The 26741-nt window shown below is 39.9% G+C and overlaps 1 protein-coding gene across 1 annotated transcript in view; it reads right to left on the reverse strand.

Moving 5' to 3' along the window:
• MTHFD1L (methylenetetrahydrofolate dehydrogenase (NADP+ dependent) 1 like) overlaps positions 1–26741 on the reverse strand; it is a 131987-nt gene that overhangs the window by 91092 nt on the left and 14154 nt on the right. Inside the window, exons 8-11 of the mRNA XM_087970117.1 lie at positions 17568–17679; positions 11205–11296; positions 10499–10596; positions 7827–8000 (exon numbers count right to left, since the gene is read on the reverse strand). Of these exons, the coding sequence (XP_087826243.1) occupies positions 7827–8000; positions 10499–10596; positions 11205–11296; positions 17568–17679 (476 nt within the window). The remainder of the gene's footprint in view (positions 1–7826; positions 8001–10498; positions 10597–11204; positions 11297–17567; positions 17680–26741) is intronic.

Below are 26741 nucleotides of genomic sequence, written 5' to 3' on the forward strand. Positions count from 1 at the left end.
GAAACTTCAATGACCTGGTGACATCCATCACTTTAAAGTGGTGATTGGTGAGTGGTTAGAATGCAGTAGTGCAAGCTACTTCTGCTGACTGGCGGCTGACTGCAGTTCAGCAATTCGATTCTCACCAGCTCAAGATTGACTCAGCCTTCCATCCTTCTGAGGCCAGTAAAATGAGGACCCAGATTGTTGGGGGCAATCTGCTGACTCTGTAAAACTGCTTAGAAAAGGCTATAAAGCACTATGAAGCAGTATATAAGTCTAAGTGCTATTATTAATGCCCTTCTACCATCTGACTGAATAAAAAGAGGCATATCTATAATAAAGAATTCTCATGGATAAATCTCAATTATGCATAACATTCTATTATAAATGATTAAACAGAAGTTAAATTCTTCAATGGGTACATAAGCTGAAGAGCTGTTTTTCTCACAATCGCTAAGATTAGGTTGTCAGTAGAGCCAGGTATCCATAATATGACTGGAATATAGTCTTTGGGGTTCTCAGTTTTAATGAAATGTTCCTTTATGATTTTTTTAATGGTTTGCATTGTGAACTATGCACACAAGATTGAGCTGGACAGCTGGGTAAATTCATTTAATCAATAAATCCCAGTATTTTCAGAATGATTAGAGCAAATGTACAAACTCATATTTTTCCTGCTCTGCATGGATATGCTAGCTGTCCAGAAAGCTTGGTGATGCTCCTGTTCAGGTTCTGGTTTTATCAGTGCGTGCAAGAAATGATTCCCTTTAGATCAGGGGTGGGCAAACTTTTTGGCTCGGGGGCCGCATTGACTTTTAAAATTTGACAGACGGGCCGGGTCAACACAAGATTTTTTGGGAATTGCCCCCCACCCTTTCCCCCCTCTTCTCCTCCTTCCCCTCCCTCGGAGGCCCCTGAGTCAGGAGTTGCTACCGCCGGCGCGGCTCCAGTCCCGCGTTGCCTCGGGAAGGAAAGGCAAAAAGGAAGAGCCGCGGCGGTGCTTTGCAATGGCAGCAGCGGCACTGGAGGCTCAGGCTCAGCGGCTCCTGGTTTTGCCTTTTCCTTCCCAAGGCAATGCGGGACTGGAGCCGCTTGAGCTGCGCCGGCGGTAGCAACTCCTGACAGCCCCAGCCGGACACCTGAGCAGAGCCCGGGAGGAACTGCCTGTTGCTGCTGCCGGAGAACCGCCGGGTCGCCTCCTCCAAGCAGCCCACCTGCCCGCTGGGCTTCCTCCACTGCGCAGCTCGGGGCCAGGCACGAGCGCCCGCGAGTTAAAAGGAAGCCGAAAGTTGCTGGGAAGTTGCTCGGGTTTCCGGGGCTTCCAGGCTTAAACTTTGCACAGGCAAAGTTTGCAGGCGGGAGCGTCTTCCCGCCGAGGAGCGGAAGGGTTCCGCCCGGTGGCGGGCGGGCGGGCTGCTTGGAGGAGGCGACCGGCGGTGCTCCAGGTTTCCCTCCGCCGCGCGCGACTTGGGGCCAGGCGCGAGCGCCCATGAGGAAAAAGGAAGCCGCAAGTTGCTGGGAAGTTGCTCGGGTGCTGGGAGCAGGCTTTAAAGTGCCACCCGAGCAGGACCGCCGAGCCGGGAAATGGGGCACTAAGGCAGGGCAAGGCTCCACCAGCAGCGGCCTAGATTTAGGTGGCTCCAAGCAGCCCGCTCCAAGCAGCCCACCTGCCCGCGGGTGGAACCATTCCCGCTCCTTGGCCGGAAGATGCTCCCGCCTGCAAACTTTGCCTTTGCAAAGTTTAAGCCTGGAAGCCCCGGAAAAAAGGGGGATCAGCGGGGACTCACCTTCGGAGAGGTCGCACTCGAAGGTGATTTCGAACTCCCAGCCGAGGCCTTTGCAAAGTTCTTCTTTTCTTTCCTACCCCAAGAGCGCTCCGCACTGTTTTGCAGCTTTGGGTGCCACGCGGCGCAGGGCAATACGCCACGCCCAGCGATTTTTTTCAGGGGCGGGCTGGATTGGACAGACCAACGGGCCGGATGTGGCCCGCGGGCAGTTTGCCCACCCCTGCTTTAGATGTACTCCAGATTTACCTTACCGTTATGCCTGAAGAAGCCCTCTTCTCCAGGCAAAGCAATAAAAATGTGAGCTTTTGCTGTGCTATTATCTGTTCAACAAATTAACCAGCTGTCAAGAACTCAATCAAACAGAGCTTAATAGCTCAATAGCACACCCAATATTCCTGACTACAACCCCTCAAATTTCTGATTTGTATGATCCTAAAATGATATTTTAATTCAATATATTTTACTGGTGTTAAAGGAAGTCACATGAATCATATGCTAACAATACTGCAATGTTGTCTTTTTTAACAATTAACAATTTTCAGTGTATACAATTAATTTCACAAGTTCCCTATAAATTCACCCCCCCAATGGGAAATACAGGACGTTTCCAGTTTCCAATGGCCAATGGCAATATTTTGGGACTTAGAAAAACTGCAGTCTAGAGAGCTTGCTTAGAAAATGATGGATATTCCATTCTTACAGACTGCCCAAGCATCTTATTCTTCATCCACCTCCATCTTACTGATACTGTTCCTTGCAGAGGATTGTGAAATATAAACAAATACTATAAAATCTCCATGCAGATATTTGTCGGTTCTCCAAACTATTCAAAATTTCTGCTACCAGTTCTCCAGAACTGGTCAGAACCTGCTGAATACCACCTCTGTAATATATGCATTGTGATGTGACTGTACACATTATATGCAGTCTCATATTTGTTTCAAACATGGCATCATTGCTAAATATATCATTTCTGAAATTATATCACAGTGTGTTGTTGTCAAGTTGTCATAATTGTGGCCTATTACGAAATCAACTATTAGTATTTTCCTTTTAAAATAAAAGTGCCAGACTCAATTTTGCTCAGATTAGTGTACATTAGTTTAATATACAGCATAGCATAACTGACTATAGTCAGTTCGCCTCCCTAAATTTCTTCTGTTAAACACAATTTACATCTTTTGTGAGTTCAATGCATTCAAAGATATATACAAATATTCAGATACAAGCTTATAGAGTGTAATGAATTAATCTCTGAAGCAAGATAGATTCTTTTCAAAATCAAACCTAAGTTTGAACTGGATTTTTTGTCTATTCCAAAAATCTAACTAATTAATTTCCAAATAAGAATTAAAATGGAACTGCATCATGTAAGTTATTTTATCAATTTTGTCACACACTAAAATATGGTCAGAATTTAATCCGTCTTGGCTAAAAATGATATTTTATATTTTAAAAATATATTGAAAATATTCCAGATATTTTATTTTTATTAGCTAATATCAATCAAAATGTTAAAAATGTGTTCATTCTTCTGTTGCATGCTGAGACACATTGAAGTCATTTTTCACAGTCAGTGTTTCAATTAAATTTCACTCATACCCACGTCCATTTTTATACCTATCTAGCTATCTATCAATCAGACGATCCATCATTTACTCCCAGTAATTTTGAGATTATGATTCTTTTTAAATATTATTTTATTAATTGTTTTTAAAAAGGATATAAATCACAATATATGAAAGACACATAAAGAGAATTAAGAGTAGAAAGAAATAAGTAAACACATGGTCTATAATTATAGATCATTATATGGTCTATAATGTCATGAAGGTTATAGTTTTTCAACATATCCTTAATTACTACAAAGTAATAAAAATGAGTACAATACAGGCATATCTCAGAAACACTGTGTGTTCAGTTTCAGACTACCACACTAAAGCAAATATCACAGTAAAATGAGTCACACAAATGTTTTGGTTTCCCAGTGCATATAAAAGTATGTTTATACAGTGAACTGTAGCTTACTAACTGTGCAATAGCATTAGCTCAAAAAAATCCCTCAATGTACATGTCTTAATTAAAAAAATACTTTATTGCTAAAATATGCTAATCATTACCTGACCTCCAGTGAATTGTAATATTTTTGCTGGTGAAAGCCAAGCACAATAAAGCAAAGTGCAACAAAACAATGTATGCTTGCAGGTTTCTCTTGTTTTAAAGGCAATGTACAAATAGCCACCTATCTACGATTTTTATAAACTTATAACAGGAAATTTAAGGCTGAGACTGAACCTTTAAAAAAAATTGGAGGAAATATAAGACTTTAAAAAGTACTAATATGATGCAGAGAGTAAAGTGATAAAAGTGAGTGCATGACTAAGAGTCTTTTGGTGAACCAAAATTGAGGGGGATGTGTGTAGAAAGGAAAAGTTGTTTTCCTACCTGACAAAACACTTATGGAAATTAGCAGTGCTTATTTAACAGAATTAGACCTGCTTTCTCTAAGATGCCATTGTTCAGATATGTTAAAGATCCGGTCCCATAATTCCCACGTAGAGGATTTGTTTCCATTTAGCAGTAAAAACACTGACCACCATAAATTTGCACTGCAATCAGTGCATTTCTGCAGAGAGATTTCAAAACTACCCAAGTAATTCATCTGGGGCATCTCTTTTATCAGCCAGAGAAAATTCAAGTTAAAAACCAAACAAAACTAAATTACATTTTCATTCACATCATTCCCACTCCATTTCTAACAGAAAACGCTTGCCAAGATATGCTACATTTAACTGTTTAAATCTGTGGTACTTTAGCAAATGCAGTGAAATAAGTAGTTTATTTAAGGTATGTGACACTGCGGATTACATTTTCATTCCCAGGGATATACAAGCTTTCAGGCAGAAGTGAGCCAAAAGCGGTAACTCCTATTGCATGACCTCCAAAAGACTCAAGCTAGAAATCCACCTCTAATTAGAAACATATTTCCCTGAACTGCAGAAACTTTGCAAAAAAGGTCCAGCTGTCCGTGGTAGGCTACATTTTGCTTTGGGTGAAAGATGCAATCAGAAATATTTTTTTTATTTACCTTTTAAAAGAACTGAACATTTTGTCTATCGTTATTTAACACACACACACACACAAAAACATGCTTGTAATAATTTTGCGAGCTCAGAAAAACCAATGTTTTCTGATAGTCTGAATTTCACAATAGGGCCAAGGGAACCAAGTCACAGGAGCCTGGTCGGAGATTTTTTTTCAGTTCCTATCTCTCAGCACATTTTAACTATCTGATGATCTCTTGATGTTGGAAAAGGAACATTATGTAAATGTAACATTTTATACTTGCATTCTGAACCAAAGAGGACAGCTTAAAGAGAACATGAAAGAAAAAAAGAAGCATACAGGTAGTCCTCACTTAATGACCGATCGCTTAGTGGCTGTTTGAAGTTATGGGTGGACCCCTAAAAAGGTACTTATGACCTAATTTTGAAGTTCTAATACCTGCTCCTTACAATCATATGATTGCATTCTGGATTCTCGGCAACCAGCTCACTTTTACATCATGTAATTTCAGTTTTTGATTTTTTTCTGATTTCCAGCATTTACTAACAGTTTCTGGCAAAAAAATTAAAATAAATGCCATGGCATAAAATGGATTCACTTAATGACTGCTGTGTTTACTTTACGACCTCTGCATTTATCTAACGACTGCCACAAAAAAGGCTGCAAAATCAGGCATGGTTACATGGTCACCGACTTAATGGCTGCAATGACTTATGATTGTAATTATGATTGATTGATTATAAAAAACTATATGTGAATTTTGAAAGATTCTGCAATATTCTAAAATGAAAACATACACACTTTGGTGCCATCTACCTGTTTATCTGGGTTTATGCAGCCCTAGTCAGGTAGCCTATCACATCTGAAAAAAGTTAAGTGTGACATGGCAAAAATTGCTGATAGCTTCCTTATTTGCTAAAGGCAGCATTCATTGAATAAGTAGCACCTAAATTTAAAGATGGACTGTATTGAAAAATTAAGCATATTTATATATTTATTGGGTTTATGTGCTACCTATCTCATCTGGAGACAAACACACATACATAGCTCAGTAGCTCATTGCAAGATAGGTAGCAAATATAACACATAAATAATAATATAAATGTAAAGCCGTGTAAACTGCTTCGTAATCCAAGCAGTGAGACAGGACAGGAGGGGATATAGTTGAAAACAAAGGAGAACAATAAAAGATGCAACTCTGGCATGGATAATTCTCAAAGCAGAGCTATGTAGCATGTGTTGCTAGTTACCTGGATGACTGGAACCAAAGTAAGCTCTAAGTTAATAAATAGCGCAAAGAACCCATTGATAACTGAATGTAAGGTAAAGATAAAGGTTCCCCTTGCACATATGTGCTAGTCATTTCCGGCCCTAGTGGATAGTGCTCATCTCTGTTACAAAGCTGAAGAGCCAGAGCTGTCCGAAGACGTCTCTGTGGTCATATGGCCAGCATGACTAAATGCCGAAGGTGCCTGGAACGCTGTTACCGTATATGCCGGCGTATAAGACGACCCGGCGTATAAGACGACCCCCAACATTTCCACTCAAAATATAGTTTGTTATATACTCGCCCTTTTCCGCACGCCTTCCACTTTTGCACTTTTTTTTTTTTGAGGCACTTTTGTCTACCGTGGAAGCGATCCCGTGAAGCCGAAAGGAGCAGCCAGCCTTCTCCAGCTCCCAAGGAAGCGAGGCTCGCACCGCCCGGGCTCCGCTGAGGTATCCGGCTGGGGCTGTCAGGAGTTGTTACCGCTGGCGCGGCTCGCGCGCTCCAGTCCTGCGTTGCCTCGGGAAGGGAAAGGCAAAAGGAAGAGCCGCGGCTTTTGCCTTTCCCTTCCCGAGGCAACGCGGGACTGGAGCGCGAGCCGCGCCAGCGGTAACAACTCCTGACAGCCCCAGCCGGATACCTCAGCGGAGTTCGGGCGGTGCGAGCCTCGCTTCCTTGGGAGCTGGGAGAAGGCTGGCTGCTCCTTCGGCTTCACGGGATTCGTTTCCACGGTGCGCAAAGTGCCTCAGCCGCGGGCAGCCGCAGTGCTTCCCAATTACTATTTGCCGGCGTATAAGCGACCCGGCATATAAGACGACCCCCAATTGGAGGCATCTTTTTCAGGGCAAAAAGTCATCTTATACGCAGGCAAATACAGTACCTTCCCACCAAAGTGGTCCCTATTTTTCTACTTGCATTTTTACATGCTTTTGAACTGCTAGGTTGGCAGAATCTGGGACAAGTAACGGGAGCTCCCTCCGTTACGCGGTGCTAGGGATTCGAACCACCAGCCTTTCTGATCGACAAGCTCAGCGTCTTAGCCACTTAGCCCCCGCGTCCCTATTTACATGAACATCCATTCATGTAGGTTCTTTTATTTCTTAAGTGATATTGTATGGCTTGATCTGTAAAAGAGACAAACCAGGTCCTCATATGCCATGACCTAAGCTCCCGCTTTGGGAGAGCTGATCAGAGCAATCAGAGTAATCCGTAATTACTGTTGTCTTAGGGAGAGGTAACTTTGGCTTTCCCTTCCAGAATTGCTCCTCCGAGAACTTCCAGTTAAATTGTAAGTAGCAAATTTGTAATATGTGCTTGGAAGCATTGCATGGTAGTTAAAGTGTTGGACTAGTGTCAGGGAGACTCGGGTTCTAGCCTTTCCTCATTGACCTAAATTCGGTAGTTGATTTAGGCCAGGGATTTTGGTGTGAGGAAAAATGGAAAATGGAGCTGCACAGTATGTTTGCCTTCTTAAGCTACTAAACAAAAGGCAGACACACAAATAAATAAAATAAATATGAATGGGGACAAACGTTCTTCTCAATGAATGAGATGCAAGGCTGTTCAGGATAATTCACATACGTTAAATAATGCAAGAGAAAGAGGGAAGAAAAAAGTTGTAAATGTTGCAGATGGGACCATCTAATTCAATAAATGAAAATACAAGCTGCGTTTTGTTATCTAAGCAAGAGCAAGGGGAATACATTTATTAAATTATTTCTTACCCAGCAACCAGTACATATTTTCCATCTGGCTGATCTTTCAACCTTTCCAGCAGAGAAAGACGTACTTTGGCTTTGGTTTGGCCATAGATTTCAATTTCTTCTGTGAGCAATCCTATCTCTTTGGCAAGAATATGGATAGGCTTTGGAGCCTGTCCCCTGGAAATTTCAATATCACTGCAAAAGAAAACAAATTAAAAAATAGGTATGTATACATGAACGGATATACAATTGGCCACAAAGGACACATAGGTCTTTCAAATAATCTTCTACCTTCAGTTTATCTTTGTGGAAATGATCCTGGGGGAAGCTCTGTGCGCTCTGAGAATGTTGAAGAAACAATATATTGAGTTGCTAAAGAAGTCCTTTCCTGTGGCTGAACTGAATTCTGAAGCTGCCTACATAGGTGTGTCATTTGCCTCTTCTCTCTCAACATATCACTGCTGGCTAATCAAGATGGAAGGTTTTCAGTGGACTTCTTTTACGTGTAAGTTTGGTTTCTTTGAGACATTTAGAAAAATATATAATGTAACCTCCTGCCCAGTGCGGGATTCTACTACTACAGACATGCCGAGAGAAGATGACTCAGCCACACATTAAAAGCCAAGCCAAAGTGAGTCAAACACCCACCAAGGCAGTTTCTTTGATTACTGGGCAGATTTTATCATTAAGAAAATCTTTTTGATGTCCAACCAAAAAAACTTTCCCTGAAGTTTAATCTTAATTGTTCCATATCTTTCCCTTTGGAATCATGGATCAAATTTGCTCTATCTTTTACTGACAGCCTTCAAATACTTGAAGGAAGTTATTTTGTCTCCCTGAAATGTTCTTTTCTTCAAGCTAAATATAGTCAATGATCCCAACCACCCTTCCTAGCGCAAATATTGATTTGGGGATTGCAAATAAATTTTAGCAAGTAGGTAAAGAAGCAAATAAGGAGAATCAACTTCATACTTTGTATTGTAAATCTGGTCACCAGTATTACACACACACAAATACATTTCTGATTCATGTTTTAAAATTGGTATGCTTTCCATTTTTGATAACACATTTATTAAATCACAAGCAATTTCAAGACTTCTATAATCATCTGGAAATGAATGTACTTTTATGCTAGAGAAAATGGATTTTAAAAAAGAGAGATAATGTAGTTATTTCCAAGAGTATTAGGATTCTGTATTAAAAAAACAAAACTAAGCCAACTGTCTGAAGAAATTCTCAAACATTCCCATATGAAATTTCCCACTAAAGAAAATTATGCTAGATTCCCTCCAGCCTTGATCATATTCAATTCCTCTAGAGAATAATAAATATTTTAATGTTGTCATATCATGTGATGCAATCATACATAGATGTCATTGCTTAAAGAAGAAAATGTCCTCTTTGTTTAAGCAAATCACATATTGATTGTACTCTTCTGTCTTCTCTTATTATACTTGCCAAAGTGCTCTGTGTGAAATGGGCTCCTCTATTCATATTACCACTGGCATTCGTCTAACCTAAAATGCCAAATTTTAATATGCAACTTTCTCACTGTACTCTCCTGTTCTAAGGGTGAGTGAGGATCAGCGCAAAATGAGCCCCCAGTCACATGATGTATGAGAAAGTATGCTAGATGGTTGCTGATGTTTCCCGGTCCAATCAAGATTTAGACATAGGAAGATAGGGAGCTGCCTTCACCTTACTGTTCCATGTCATGTGACTGACACTGGCAGTATGCTTCTAAAGTTTCGGGCAGGAATTGTGAAGACTAAACTTGGGACCTATTGCATGTAGACCATGTACTCTTTCCCTGAACTTTCTCCATTCAACCACAGCCTGAATCTTGAGACAAGAAGAACCGAAGAGAGGCGTCATCCTGAAATTGGACTTTCCCAGATTGAGATTCTCTCTCTCTCTCTCACACACACACACGTATACACCAGGCAGCTGATGAGCCTGTTTATCTCTTTATCAATGCAGACCAGGGGATTATTCCTTTCAATCTGTCCAGAAATTAGGCAAACTTGGAAAGTAGAAATCTAGTCAAAGCTTCAGACATACTCCAGACTTGTTGGAGCTTCTCTATTTTCAAATATCCTACTCTTCAGCCCAACTCTGCTTGACTAAGTCATCCTCAAGCATTTTTCATATTCCAGCCACAAGGGCTTCCTGTTTACGACGGAGCAAAACAGTTTGGCTGGAAATTATCACAAATATGCAGTTCTCATTCATAAAAGCAAAATCTCCCTCAAGTTGAGCTTGACTCCTAGTGACTTTATGAAATGTCTCTATAGTTTTCTTTGCAACAGTACGGAAGCAGTTTGCTATTCAGCTCTTCTTCTAATTTCCCAATCTAATCTGTAGTCCTAGGATTTCCTAGTGATTCCAATTAAAACAATAACCAGGCTCAATTCTGCAACTCTTTAAATATCACTCAGGGTTGGATAGGTGCTGGCCAGTCCACGTTTACAAAAAATACAATTTTGCCAGATTAAAAACTGAAGGCTACTTAATGCCTTGACTAATGCCATCTTTTCTGCCTTAGAGTTTTATTTTCAGCAGAATGAACCAGCAATCCATAGAGAAATTAGAATAAATTGAACAAGACAAGAAAATTATACTCACGTTTTAGCAAATGTTTTGCTTTAATATACAGGACCCTGCTGGAAAATAATTTGCTATGCGGTTCCTACCTGGGAACAGGTGAAATGGGCTGTAGACTCAAGCAACTTAGATTCCATTCCTTAGACTGCTGGGCTGCTATCTGTAGCTCACTGAGTTTTACCAAGTTCTTTCAAGAAGAAAAGAGATAAAAAATACTTTGCTTTAGTACAGTTGCAAAATATAGTGTCAATCTCACTTTTTGAGATTCATACTTCCAGAGAGTATTTTTTTTCTTCGCAACTGGAGGATATGAAAGGTATTTTATTGGGGAGGAAGCCTGAAGCAAGAAGGACTCACTTGTGCTCTCCAAGTCTGTTCCACTTGCCTGCTGACTTTTATAATCACTTTGAAATTTGAGGCACTTTGCCATGTTTTCAATCTATATATCATTTTTCCCCTCCTTGTTTCATGTTATTGCTATTCCTCAGTGCATAGTGTTAAGACTCAGCACAAAGAAAAAGGCATCTTAATACCATTGTAAGCTGGTACTGTGTCTGGGGGTAAAGATGCAATAAGAATGTTGTAAAAAAAAATCGCACATGTGCATAAATTTTCACTGGTACCCAGACAAATTCAGACCATGAATATTTTATTAGTATTTGTAATCCTAACCTGAGTTTGAATACCTTTCTTTTCTTTTTCCTTCCATGCTGGTTGAATTCTTGAACTGTGAACCTGCACTACATCTTTTGTTTTGTTCCTGTTACATAAAACGTCACCACGGGACCTACTAACCTGCATGCATATTGCCAATGCCAGATGTTCTACAGCCTCACCTAGATTGCAATCATTGCCTCTTGTTGGATGTCCACGAAAAGTGTTCTGTCCTGAAAATGAAAAACAATTGCACCCATGAATCCAGCAGCCTCTTCTTGTGGGAAGATCTTTGGGGGAAAAAAGCTGCAAGAAGATAATTGACACCATTAGCTAAATTACTGCTGAACAAAGGTGCCATATGCAATATAGAAAGCATAGAAACACATCAACATGTAAATAAATAGATACAAAGACAAATAGACAAAAGTGGGGTGAAAAATACTGTATATCCTGAACATATAATTATTGCAAAAGTAAAGAATTTTTTTGGGGTAGGAGTGCCAATTGATTGCATATATTATCACAAAGCAGTGATGACTTCTCTTACACTAACATGGCTGACAAGTTTTTTTTCAGCCACCTAACAGTGACAATAAACCGTTAGGTGCTGACAAACTCACATAAAGATTTGCATAATTTAATCCTGCAGAGATGATTGGGAAGAATCAGGAGATGCTTGTAGACTTAGAAGCAAATTATGCCTTCTGTCAGCACTTCAGAATCACCTCCCCAGTATAGATAGCCCTCACTTAACAATTGGTTGCTTAGCAACCATTCAAAGTTATGACGGAACTCCCCCTCCAAAAAAAAAAAAAAAAGCTACTTATGGCCCAGTTTTGGAGTTTTGATAGCTGCCCATATCTCCACAGTCACATGACTGCATTCTGGGTGGCTTGGCAACTGGCTCAACTTTACGGCTGGTTGTAGGGCCCCCTGATCATGTAACTACAATTTATAATGCTTTTTTGCTGGTCTCTGATCTTTTCTGTCAGTTTGCGGTAATAATGTCCATAGGAATACACTTGCATCTATTGATAATTATGGCTTTTGCTTAACAGCTTATGGCCATCATGACTTACAACAGGAATTCCAGGCTTCATAAATCAAGGACTATCGGTACCTGGCTTCTCTTGCTACTAAAAGCATTAATAAAAACAGAAACAGTACAACTGTTGTTAACATGTTCCGAAGGACTGCAGTGACATATTGTGTGACACGCTTTTTCTGAATGCTTTGCACAGCTGCACTAAATACCGTTCCTGTAATATGAGTACTTTCTGTGTTTGTCCCCAAACCCCAAAAACTTTAACCTTAGACTGTCTACTATTGACCTCACCCCTTTCCTAAGAGGTCTGTAGGGGGCGTGCATAAGCGCACCAACGTGCCTACCGTCCCTGTCCTATTGTTTCTCTTATTCTTCTTTTATTTTTCTTATATGTACCCATTTCATGTATTCACAACTATGTATACACTTATACTTATTATCTTGTAAACAATTGGCAAATCAAATAAATAAAATAAAATAAAATAAATTTTACAATTTCTCCCTCCTGCCACCTTAACAGTTACAATTAAATTGGAAGTTTTTAGAGGGTCTCTGAAGGAAAAGAAATCCTCTCATCCATGGGCCCCATCCAAATTCTCATCACTAACAGCAAGACTTTTACTTGGAAGAGTAACCCAATAATCTCCCCAGCCTTTTCCAAATCTATTGGATTAAAACTCAGTTGGATTACAACTCCTGTCTGTCATTGGGTTGGACTGTCCCCAGCAAGTTTCAAAAAGAAGTTACGGTGTTGCTTGGAAGCCTCCTTACAAAAAGGATAAATAGTGCAACTTTCATCAGGGGGGGACAAATATTTTTGGATAAAGGAATTATTTCCAGTGTTGTCATTAAATAATTTAAAATATGCCATAGCGCAGATATATTTTCCTTTCTTTTTGCCATGTATTAATTCAATAGCTGAGCACTATTCTAGTTTACCTGTAAAATACGTAGATGATACATAGAACTATTTGCTTGCCACACATATGGAGTGTGTGTGTGTGTGTGTGTGTGTGTGTGTGTGTGTGTGTCTTCAAGATTTCTTTGCTTTGCATCTTTCGGCTGTCATAAGTAACGGGGAAGGAGGGGTGAAATAGTTATGGGAAGCGAACTGGAGCCTGGAGAGAATAAACTGTATAAGTTTGGGGGTGGGGAGTTTCTTGTTTATGCTTCTTTCTTATGCTATGCACAGCTGCAGCTCTTTATCAAAATAGGCCAAGGCCAACGGACAGATGCCTCATCACCACCTGAAGCTGCCCACATGACATTACATACAAATTTTAATTGGATGGACAGTTCGAACTATTGTGGGTGGGAACGTTGCCATCACTTTGTATATGTGATTTACGCACTCGTTTTCTCAGATTCAGAATTCCTTTGATGCTACCACTTGATTTCCAGTAAAAGATATCTTATCTCTAATTAACAGAGTCTTAGTGTTTCTTTCTTGGATTTTGAATGGAGCACCAGCTGACAGTGTGTGTGTGTGTGTGTGTGTATACATATACATATACATACACACACACACACACACATGAACTGCTTTGTAACTAATGAAGTCAGCTAGTCATCTTTCAGGTACACCTGTATCATGACAGAGGAAAATACAAAATATCATGCATCATTCAGTTCACCTTTGCCTAATATAAAATCTACTATCTCCAAAGACCAATTCAGCTGCATGCAACAGGAATTAAATGTGTATAGCAAGGCCAAGCTTCATTTATCCAGGCATAAATGACTCAATTGCTGGGGGATAAACTTGCATTTCTCAGCTTGCAAACTATTTCATGGGGCTGATGTGAATGAAATATGTTTTGTAAATATAAACAAAATATTGTTAAAACACAAAAACTGTCCAGATAAATAATTGTGCTCATTTTTATTCTTATGTATTTTGCTTGTACTGCAAGAAGTAAAGAAATGTGTAAGATACAGGTACTCCTCGAACACAACTGAGCCCAAAATTCCTGTTGCTAAGTGAGACAATTGTTTAAGGGAGTTTTGCCCCATTTTATGACCTTTCTTGCCACAGTTTTTAAGTGAATCGCTGCAATTGTTAAAATAGTAACAGATAGTATTGAGACCTTGTCAGAAGGTCACAAAAAGGATATGAAAGGATAGAAAAGCTCACTTAATAACTGTCTCACTTAGCAACGTAAATTTTGGGGTCAATTGTGATTATAAGTTGAAGACTACCTGCATTTTAAGACCCTGGGACACTGCAACCGTCATAAATATGAGTCAGTGGCCAAGCACCTGAATGTTGATCACATGATTATGGGGATGGGACAATAGTTGTAAGTGTGAAAAATGGTCATGTTACTTTTTCCAGTGCTGTTGTAACTTCAAATGGTCACTAAGCAAACTGTTGTAAGTTGGCAACCAGCTGCATGTAGAATGGTTCTGAGTCAGCTTTCCTGCCTGCTTTGTCCTACTGATAGCTCCTTTTAATTAAGCCACAATGGATCATATAAACTAGTATAAAGAGCCGGGGCCGGGGGGGGGGCCAGCCTTTTTCTTTTGGTTTTTCCGTTTTGCCCCGGGCCGCGCGGGGGGGGGGGGGGGGGGGGGGGGGGGGGCGGGCGGGGGGCCCGCGGGGGGGGCCCGGGCGGGGGGGGGGCCCGGGGGGGGGGGGGCCGGCCGGGCCCCCCCCCCTCCTCTAGAGTTGTTCTGCCTCAGGATCTCTGAGGTGGTCAGAAGTCCTCTTTGTTCTGCCTCAGGATCTTCAAGTTGTATTTACAATTATGGAAATAAAATATCCATATACATTTTTTTAAAATGGTGGAAAGACATAAATGCAAGTATATAGCTTTTTCCCGTCTCCCTCCTTAAGCTGGGAATATGCAAGAAGAAACATACTTATCTGTTTCACTTCACTTCTGGCCACCATCCCACTGTTACATCTTCCCAGGCCTCTTCAAGTTTGGAAATATGAAGTTGTGATTCAGTGAAACTTGTCATGAAATTTACCGTATTTATCGGCGTATAACACGCACAGGCGTATAACACGCATCTTCATTTTAAGAGGGAAATTTCAGGAAAAAATTTAAATTTCTAAATAAAAACTTTGAAGCACCGCCCGGCCTCCGCTTGCCCTCCGCTTGCACCGCCCGGCCTCCGCCGCACCGCCCGGCCTCCGCTCGCACCGCCCGGCCTCCGCTTGCCCTCCGCCGCACCGCCCGGCCTCCGCTCGCACCGCCCGGCCTCCGCTTGCCCTCCGCTCGCACCGCCCGGCCTCCGCTCGCACCGCCCGGCCTCCGCTTGGCCTCCGCTCGCACCGCCGGCCTCCGCTCGCACCGCCCGGCCTCCGCTTGGCCTCCGCTCGCACCGCTTGCCCTCCGCTCGCACCGCCCGGCCTCCGCTGGCTTCTTAACATTATATCGGCGTATAACACGCATACATCATTTGCCCCCTATTTTCAGGGGGAAAAAAGTGCGTGTTATACGCCGATAAATACGGTAATTGAAAACTGGCAAATTTAATATCGAAAAAAACGACACAACTTCATATTTAGAAGAAACTAGAAAGATGCTTCCTTGAGTATCCTTGCATGCTCCAAGCATCTTTTTTAAACCTTTGAATTCAAAACCATGCACAACCATAGAAGCCCCTAGCTTCATCTGTTGTTGTTTTTAATTCTGTATAACTTGCAATGCAACTTAAATATCATTAGATCACAATTCGTTTAAGTTTTGACAACAAAGTCATAAAGGAGCCATGAAGAAGATTACAGCTTGAACACTAAACACTCAAGAAGGTGGGAGGGGGAATCAAACAGCTTTCACTGTGTTCACACTTCGTTCTTCAAGATCAATCTTCTGGAAAATGTCAATTTAGATGAGAAGTGGAGAATGTTTTGCTGGAAGTTAAAACTGTGTCTACCCTAGCCATAAATCAATGACTGTCACAATGAAACCATGCTAGGATCTCAGCCAGAACAATAAGAAACAAAGGAAGCCAAATTTGATTCCCTTCTCCCCTTTGCTTAAACTTCTGTGCTTCTTCAGATTATTTGATTTGGCTTCATATAACTGTTTTTATCAGTCGAGAGATAACATGTAGTTGAGTTTCAGAATTTACCCTGATTGGAAACTGGAGCGGACGATTTGATGCCAGGAGTAACAGAGTGGAGCATTCTTCTAGCTGACGGTATGAATGGAGTCCACTGAAAAATATTGTGTCTGAAGGCATGAGGAGACTTTATCTGTAGCATCTCATTCCTTTACACTTGCAAGCTATGCTGTTCCATGGAAAGATACTGTGCTCTGAATTAAGTTTCTCTTCCCATTTAACATTTTTATTAAGATAAAATAAGATACAAAATACAAAAGTAAATAGGAGAACGGTGGGAGGAAGAGGGGGAAGAGAAGTGAAGAAGAGTAGAGAAAAAAAGAAACATTTGACTTCTGACTCTCTCTGTTGCAGTAAAACAAGGTGTTAACATCAAATCACAACTTTGTGTTTTTTTTTCCTAATAATATAAACAAGCCATTTCTATAAAGATCTAGCAATCTAATTGGTAAAACCCAAAATCAAAATTTCATTCTTTTCCACTACAAGCACAAAGTTCAGAAGCGGTCTCCATGTGGAAACAAAATTATATTCTTTTCTTTAATCAAAATAGTCAATTTTGCCATTTCAGCCACCACCATCAACTTCTTCAACCATTCGTCCATGGCAGGAATGAAAGTGTCCTTCCATTTTTGTGAATACAATAGTCCTGCTGCTGTCAACATATATAGTAACAAAGTTCCAAATTTTTCTCCAGGTCTTTCCCCATGAATTAAGTTTCTCCATCATCCAGTGGCTCAACAATATGTGACAGTGCAGGTCATTATTATTATACCTACTGTTCTAATTTTGTCCTGCCTTTTTTATATATAAGGTAGCAAACATATCTAATACTCTTCCCTCCTATTTTCTACACAACAACCATCCTGTGAGGTGGGTTGGGCTAAGAGAGAGTGACTGGCCCAAAGTCACCCTGCTGGCTTTCATATCTTAGGGAGGCCTAGAACTCACAATCCCCTGGTTTCTAGGTCAGCACCTTAACTGCTATACCAAACTGGCTATATATTATGACACTGAAAAATGGAAAATCTATCAACTATTATCCTGGAGGCTTCAGAGTTCAACACATCAATTAATGCCCAGAGAGAGAGAGAGAGAAAAAAAAAGAGACAGAAGAAACATAGGCACTAATGGCTCTACGCAACAGCCAGCAAGAATAATTAGTCAGGGATGCCGGTAAAGTGAAGGCCTCCTGAAGTAATGCTAAATTAGGACTGTTCATAGGATTTATCAGTATCAGTCAAAGGAAGATTAATTTTTCTGCCCTTTATTTGAAATGTCAAGATATAAGAGCATCCTTTTTTGTCATTAAGAAATTAATTCCTGCAAGTTTTAAGCTTTAGCACCCATTTACTGTACTTCACATCTCCAACGAAACTCACCCCATAAAGTGCCTTGTGAACAATCCACTGTAGTGATCTCAGGATTTTTCCAAGCCACTGAGATCTCTTTAGGTTTGGTACTGCCCACGACCATCATATCAGCATCACGAAGCTAAGATGGATAAAAGAACAAACACTTGATTGTATTATGGGATATATCTGGAAAGACAAAGTGCTGAACTGTGTTTAATCAGCTTTAATCAGAAAATACATAATTTAGAAATGAATATGCATATATGTGTAGTATATGTATAAACTAAGCAACCTCATAAACCATGGTTGAAAATTGGTTCATTTTAAAAAGTCATAACAGCATACACTTTACTTAATTATCCTATCTCCTTCCTCAAACTACTGTACGTACAACAATCTTGGGGAAAAGGATAAATAAGAGCAAATAGCTATCAGCCGTCTTTCCAAATCTGAATACTGCTGAAAGTTTTCTTTTATAAATGAATAAAAAATCTGTTAAACACAGTGGACAAATCTGGGTGCCTTGCTAAATTATATTTTAGTGTTATATGAACTTAGATCTAATATAAACTTAGATTTCAACTATGATTTTGCTTATTTATTTGGGAAAGGAATGGGGCATAGCAAATGTCTCAGAAGCGAGATAACCTGCACCAATCTCAATGGATTCTGGCCTGAATACAATGGCAAGAAAGAAAAAGAGCAGCCTAACAGTACATTCCCAATCAAAAAGCAAAAAGAGATACACTCAATCTTTTAATTGGGGACAAGGTCTTGCTGAAATAAACTTGTGTTTGAAATGTGTCTACAAGGTAGACCAGACTAAAACACCAATGCCATGTAGGCCAGGCATTACTTTTATTGTAAACTTTAGAGTAACAGGATCATGCAAGTCTAAATGTGCTGCCTCCCTCCTTTCCTTGATCTTTATCTGAGCTAGGGAAGGGCTTGTCTGATACTATATATTTTCTCCATTTATTTCTTGGCCCAGGCTCAAGCCTCACTTATCTGACTGTCCCTTGGTAGCAGTTTTTCCTCCTGTCCTTCAAGGTTTCTCTCCATATAATGTCAACAAGGTGGGGTTTTGCACAATTTTCTGATGAGAGTGAGTTCCACAAGGTGGAGATTATCATAGGCAAGTGTCAGCCTTTTGAGGCACATTAGGAAAGACCCACATGAACTCCATTTGTATTGTAGGCTTATATTAACAGAATCTTTCAAGTCTGAAAGTACATCTGTCTCCCCTTATCTTTATAGCCCAACAACCTAGGAAGGGTCCCTTCTGAGATGTTTGCTATGCCCCCATTCCTTTCATGAGACCAGCTGCTTCTTATATGAGCATCACCTAGACTGTGGTTCTTCTTCCTGTCTGCCAAGGTCATTCCCACATACCATTACAAGATCTGTCATGTGTCTGTACCCAATGTGTACAATGTGGAGCAGAGGTGGTCAATATGACTTTTGTAGATGACTAGAGGAGTAGACTAAAATCTGATGAACTGTTGCCTCATATATTCTAGGGCTACACCAGGTAGGACTTTAAAAGTAATGACCAGTATTTGGATTGGGCTTGGAAACTTACGGGCAATCCATAAACCAAATCTAATTTGTGCTATTTTACACTGGTAGATATGTCCCACCTTAAGCCTAACTGCTGCTTTTTAAAAACAGCTGCAACTTACAGAAAATCTCCAGAGGCAGACCTGGATAGTGATAAGGACATGGGTTATTGAATCAGGGCAAGTTATAGGGTTATCTTGTTTCTGAAAGTTTAAGAGCTATAATACAAATAGCATCAATCACATTGTAGGTCTGTTTTCCTATGATACCGGCATTTAGAATGATATTAGGATCATTCTGAATTTTACTATTGTATTTTATTATGTTATTTCAATATATTTTCGGTTATTTGAAATTTAATAAGCAAATCCTCTTTTTCATTAATGAAAGGTGAGGAGCGCCTAGGCTTTATTAATCAGCTTGCTTTGTCCAGGGTGCATTAATATTCCAACAAACTATAAGAAATTCAATCAACAATAATTAAAATTAGTTTGGCAGGACTTGCTCTTTATGAATTAATACTGATCGCTAGTCAATACTAACACTGTGATATTTTTGTGCAATCTACCTGTCAGGTACTTAATCTTGAGACAATACATCACAGCATCCTGACACAGAAGAGAATATGGCTTGGTTGTTTGCTTGCAGGCATTTCATTACCCAACTAGGTAACATGTTCAGTGGATAATGAGCATCTGCAAGCAAACAACAGAGTGCAGAGAGCACTAAGGATGCTACAATACACTGTCCCAACTACACAAAGAGGTGGAGTAGAGCAACCTGTCTCAATGTCTGATTCACCTTGTAAACAGTGTACATTTCACATTACAAAGAATCTCTCATAGACTAAGCAAGGATGAAAAAGAAATAAATAATCAAACCGATTTCCTTGCAAATGCACCACATGGTTTCCAATTAGTCCGTAAAGCCAACACAAAACACATGCTATTTGTAATTGAAACCAAATGTGATAAAAGTCTGACAGAAGTGTGAACACTCATCCAAAGGACAACTAGTTACATATTGTAAAATGTTTTAAAATCCATTAATGAGAACAGACTGCAAAGAATGAATTAAAAAATCATGTGAAACAATTGCTTAATCAATTCTTATGAGTGGGGAAAGATTCCTTATGCTCATTCTCATGGGAATTAATAGCATTTTCTTCCAGCAAACTGGACAAGATTAAATCCAATAAAAACTCTGAATCTTTAGTTCATAGCATTACACAACTTCAGTGAGAATTATGCTAGAAGATTATATTATCTTTGAAGACCCTCCCATTCCCAGAAAGAACATAAAATGTTAAATCAACACAAATTCACGCACCAGTATCCAGTATGTTCTAATCAAGACACCATATTACTGAGAACTACATAAAGATTGCATTCCTCTACAGTTGACTTTAATTTCTTAATGTGACATCATAAACTTCAGGATGAAATAATTACAATTTTTAAAAAGATGATGTTTTTCACTAAGACAAATGGTAGGTTTCTAATGAAATAAAGAAATCAGGTATTGAAAACAGTAAGAATTAGTGGGATTTTTAAAGATCAACTTTCAGCTGCTAGTTATTGAAGTAAAGGCTACGGCCACGGCTGTTTTTGAAACTATGGGAAAATGGCAATTTGTCCAAGTGCCACAGTTCCTAAATTAGCAAATCAGGATCAACACAGTCATATAACATGGTTACTATCCTGATAACGAATAGGTTCCCAATCAGGTGTAACTACCGGTTTGGTGATTACGTTTTGTGCGTGTAAAAAGTCGTAAGCTGTGTTGCCCGGACAGCTGAAAAGTGTTGCGCGTGGGTGCGCAGTGTTTGAAAAGTCTCTTTTTCCTGCTTTTCCAACCTCAATTGTGCCGCACAAAGCAGCTGAGGTTGAAAAAGCAGGAAATAAAGGACAGGTAAGAGCCCGGGTAGGCGGGTGGGCCAAAACAGCAGCAGACACAGAACTGGTTCAGTGTCTGCTGCTCTTCAAAGCTACCGGTTCTATAGAGCCGGGCAGAACCGGTAGCATCCTACCCTTGTTCCCAATACAGTTCAATATTGAAGTTTAAACCTGTAAAACCCTGTAAAGAAGGGCTGTCAAACTCAAGGCCCGGGGGCCAGATCCAGCCTGTGGGGTGCTTAGATCTGGCCTGTGGGGCTGGCCTGGAAACAGCAAAGGCCCGGCCCGCAATGTCTCTGCCAACAAAAATGGAGCTGCATGTGGCCCTCCCAAGCTCCGTTTTTGCTGGCAGAGGGTTGCAAAAATGGAGCTCCCAAGGGCGGCACTCCCAAGCTCTCTTTTTGTTGGCAGATGGTTGCAAGAGGCCATCGCACCTGAAAACGGAGCTCACAAGGGCTGCAGGCGACATTCCCAAGCTCCGTCTTCACTGGCAGAGGGTTGCAGGAGGCAGTCACAGCCAAAAACAGAGCTCAGGAGACTGTTTTCACTGGCAGAGCGCTCGGGCCGCCATAGGCGCCCCTGACACAAGTGATGTCGAGCTGACAACACCCCCCAAGATCAAACACAACCCTGATGCGGCCCTCAGTGAAATTGAGTTTGTAATTTCTGCTGTAAAGCTTGACACTTAGGCATTTAACATGTCAGTGCAGATATGTGTCAATGTCTTTTGATATTGGTAACTTTTGAATGACAAAGGGGAAAGAGATCCCAAACAATGTTTCTGAGTTGTGGTCCCATATTATGGAATGGCTTCCCTCTTGAAGTTGGGCCAGAACCTGATTGTGGCCTCCCAGAAGTTACTGAAGACCAAGTATTATCAGAGGGCATCTGGTGAGTGAGCTGACAGCACCGCAGTTATTTGTATTATATCAGCACTTGATTAATTTATTATAATTTTATGTTTTGCTGTTTTTATGTTTTAGGAAGTGATCCACCTGGAGTCTTTATGGAGTATGGAGATACTGTATAAAAGTATAATCAATCAATATATCTATATTTTTCAACTCAAGGAATAATAACTTTTTCCCCATGTTTGCATATCACACACAGGTGTTTCCTCTGTTCGTAACAGGACAAGAATGCTTGTTTCAAAACTGAGAACATTATTATAGTGGGATATCCAACAGTGACTTTGTGCTAATGAGAATTACTTCCACTCAAGCAAGGCAGGACACCCAGTTATTGCTGCCCTGTTAATTCCACGAGTCATCAAGAAATGCTTACTCTTGTTCTCATCACATTGACAGCCACAATGTGTCTGTCCCTGCTGTCTAAGTCCTTATTCAGTTCCACATCAATTGGCTGACATAGGATGATATGAAGCTGATTTGGGAATTATGATTCGGGAGCCTCTCCCACCAGATATCCTACAGATGTGAAGGCACTGTTGACTGGGGATTCTGGGACTTGCAGTCCCCATATATTTGAAGGTTACTAGATTGGAAGTTTTGACTATATTTGAAGACAAATGTTGATCTTTATATTAAAGAGACATGTACATGAAAACTAAAAGAAATGTAGATTTAAGTATGAATCTCAAAACCAAAATTCACACTATCGCAGGGATTTGCAATAGTATTTCACAATGGTTTTATTTTTCCTTTAATGTGGCCAAAGGTAAGATAAAGGAGTCGCTGTGGATTTTACTCTGCTAGTTGTTGTTGACTACAGGGGGCGGTGCTCATTTTCGTTTCAAGGCCATGGACCCAGTATTGTCCAAAGACATTTCCATGGTCATGTGGCCAGAATGACATCACAAAGTGCTGTTACCTTCCTACCAAAGTGGTCCTATTCATCTACTCGCATTTCCATGCTTTCAAACTGCTAGGTGAGCAGGAACTAGGAATGGGAACTGTGGCATTTGGGTCTTGAACCTGGGCTGCCGGCTTTCCAACCTAAAAGCCCAGTGTCTTAACCACTGAGCCACTGCACCACCTTTAATGTGGGCAAATTTCCCTATAACAATGGAGTACAAAAAGGAGAGAGGATTAATTTTTTTTCTACACTATTTTCATATTAGTAAATCCTATCCCTGAAAAGTGAATTTCCAACATAAACAAATAAATTCCAATGGATGCTTACTAAACAACCTTATTTAAATATGTTTTTTTCTTCTTCTTTTTTAATCATTTTTTATTTTATGGAAGCAACAGAAATTACCTTTTTTGATCATTCATCTCTATAGAAAAGGTCTCACAAGTTCCTCATCATGCCAGCTCAAATGTAGAGCTTGACATGTTTAATATTAATAGTGTTTTGCTCACAATCATGAGAAGAAACCAAGTGGAGATTAAGATCAAAGGCTATTTATGGTGATACATAAACTGCAACCTGAATTGGGAAGAAATTGGTAGCACTCTCACTGAGAACTTGGATGTTTCCCTTTTTCCTGGTGGTCTCTCATCTAATATGTGCTTCTTTATACCTACAAGTGTTGAACTCAAGCACCTTAAAGGACAATATGAAAATTTTTCATGATGTGGAATCTTTTGTTTCTCATGATGTGGAACCAGTTTATTCTTTCAGAAATTCTGTCATTGTAATTGCATTATAACAATTCAAAGTGCAATTATTTCTCAATTTTTTCTCAATTTATGTAAAACATTCACTTGGACCTTTGGTGATTCAAATGCTCTGAGATTCATGCAGTCTTTTCTAGAAATGATGGGCTATATCAGGGATCTCCAAACTTGGCAACTTTGAGACTTGTGGACCAACTCCCAGAATTCCTCAGCCAGCATAGCTGAGTTGAAGTCCACAAGTCTTAAAGTTGCCAAGTTTGGAGACCTCTGGGCTATATTAAGAGAATGGCACTATTCCAGCATCCGAGGTGGTATTCAGCAGGTTCTGACCAGTTCTGGAGAACTGGTAGCGGAAATTTTGAGTAATTCGGAGAACTGACAAATACCACCTCTGACTGGCCCTGCCCTCATCTATTCTCTGCCTCCTGCGTCCCAGCTGATCAGCTGGGTCTTCTTTTGTTGCCTTGCACAGGAGAACGGAGCTGAAAAGCTGGTTAGTGGGATGGGGAGGGAATGGGATTTTGCAGTAGCCTTCCCCCAGGAGTGGGGGAGGGAATGGAGATTTTAAAGTATCCTTTTTCTGCCACAGCCACAGAACCGGTAGTAAAAATTTTTGAATCCCACCACTGTCCAGCATGCCAAAAACCTGCACTGAATAATTTGGAATGCATGACAATAATTTGCATTTAAGGTCAAAGAATATATGATTTGATTTGCACTCAACTTCAGCACATGAATTCAATTTTGATTAATTTTAAATTTCTCTAGCTACTGTCTAGACATCAAAGAATTTTAATGTGTAAGTATCCTTCAAAAGATTTTTCAGGCAACAAATTAGATTTTACTATGATGACCATATTTTCTTGGGAAAAAAAAATCTGAAAAGAGGGGCCAATCTGAGTTTTATCAAGATAAAATTTGTTTATGTTTATAACTTTGCTTTATAAAGAAAAAAACCAAGAGAAAAATCAAGAAAATAATTAAATTAGATAAATCTAAAGGACAGCCTTCCGAAGCAAAGGACTGTCCTGTCCTGTATGGTCACTGTAATTTTAAAGGACAAAGCTTCTAATTTAATTGGTAGATCACAGGCCTACAACTATTTTTCCAGGGTTATCCTAAAAACTGACAATATTTACATGGGTATATGCAGGGGTGGGATTCTACCAGTTCGGACTGGTTTTATAGAACCGGTTGTTAGATTATGCAAAGTTCAGAGAACCGGCAAATCATGCTCCTGGCTAGCCCCACCCCTCTGTGCCCACCTCTCCCCGCCTGGTCAGTCCTTTTGCATATTTCTTTTTTTTTCTTCCCGACATCAGCTGTGCCGGGATCCTTCTCACTTACTGCTTCACCTAGCAGACTTCCCTGAGGCCTAGGAGGCAAAATAAACGGAGTGCGCAGGGGGAGGGCTGCTGCAGCAAAAAAGCCACGCCCACCTAGTCACATTACCACACCTACCTAGCCACGCCCACAGAACTGGTAGTAAAAATATTTGTATCCCACCCCTGAGTACATGTGGAGATGGAAATTAATTAATGAGAATTATTTCAAGCACAGAGGGTTCTAGTTGACATAATATAAAGAACCATTACAAGAAGGTGTGCCTACTGCATGCAGGAGTAATTAAACCCAGTCTACTTGCAGTCTCTTTAGCATCATGTTTTTATCAAAATCCCTGAATTTTTTTTTCTCCCTTCTCCCAGGGTCAGAAGTCCACCGTGGGAAGCAATAAACCCATTCTGCTACATTCAAACACATGACTCATAAAAATGCTATTCACATTTTATCAGATATAATTTAGATTTGTTTTGCATTACTCTCCTTTTGGGCTGATACTAAAACTATTATGGTAATGATTTTGCAAATCAAAAAATGTATCAATATTTCTTTGTAAAGAATTTGATTTTCTCAAGTTTGGAGCAGAGCCAAGAAGATAGATTTGCTTTGCTAGATTTAAAATCCTGGATTGCAGACATTTTTTTACTTTCAGCTTTTAAACGGACTCTTTATCAAGACAGTAATAGTACTAGTCAATAGGAACCTGTGTGAGCAAAAAATATTTTGTATTAATTGAATCACCGTTATAGACTTATTGTCTGTCTATTCCTCAACTTACAACCATGTGTTTAGCGACTGCTTGAAATTACAACAGTATTGGAAAAAGTGATATGATCATTTTTTACACTTACAACTGTTGCAGGAATCCCCAGGGTCATGTGATCAAAATTTAGACACTTGGCAACTGACTCATATTTATGACGGTTGCAGTGTCCCAGGGTAAGGTGATCACTTTTGGCAACCTTCTGCCAAGTAAAATCAAGGGAAAAGCCAGATTCATTTAAGAACCATGTTACTAACTTAACAACGGCAGTGAGTTACTTAACAACTGTGGCAAGTAAAATAGGGCAAAACTGACTTAACAACTACTTGCTTAGCAATGAAAATTTTAGGCTTAATTGTGGTTGTAGGTTGAGGACTATCTTACATGTAGGTATATATATATTTGTTTTTATTTTGTTTTCCATTTTAGTTTCTTTGCTTTGGGAAGTTTCTTACACATACTGTTTTGCATTTCAGGAATTTCTTTTTTGTTAATTGTATATTATTGTAATAAAATAAAAATTATCATTTTATTATCATTGCACAATTGTCAAAATAAATATCTAAGTACAATGTGATGCCACGAAAAGTAAGTAAGTCAGGACAGTTGCCAGAATTTTAAAATTTAAGGAGGCTGTTTCGACAAAAATTATGCTTTCCTGAATTTTCATATATAAAATGATAAGGTAACAGCAGCTGTAAAAACAGAATCTTTCCAATGGAGACATATCTTAGCATCACAGCTGTTCAGTTTAGGGAAAACGTATTTTATAATTTCAATTATGAACTCGAAATAGAAAAAGATCAGCCACCTTATTTGACTTGGCTGCCACCTTCTGGAAATCTGTGGAATACTGGAAGCTGGATTCTGACCAAGCCAGAGAAATTTCAATGCTTATTTTGCATTACGGTATGCCAGAATTTGCAGTCAATATCCTTGAATCAGTTGCTGAAGGCAAAACTTAAAAAAAGCCCATTATGACAAAGCTTTTCTTGGCTTCATCATCATCACTGACACTTCCTTTGGTTCTGTTGCCAGTGAATTGAAAATCAACATCATC

Source organism: Notechis scutatus, chromosome 1 (assembly GCF_049901735.1).
Source record: "Notechis scutatus isolate UNSWTSFEM ecotype Mainland chromosome 1, rNotScu1.2, whole genome shotgun sequence".
Taxonomy (NCBI): Eukaryota; Metazoa; Chordata; class Lepidosauria; order Squamata; family Elapidae; genus Notechis; species Notechis scutatus.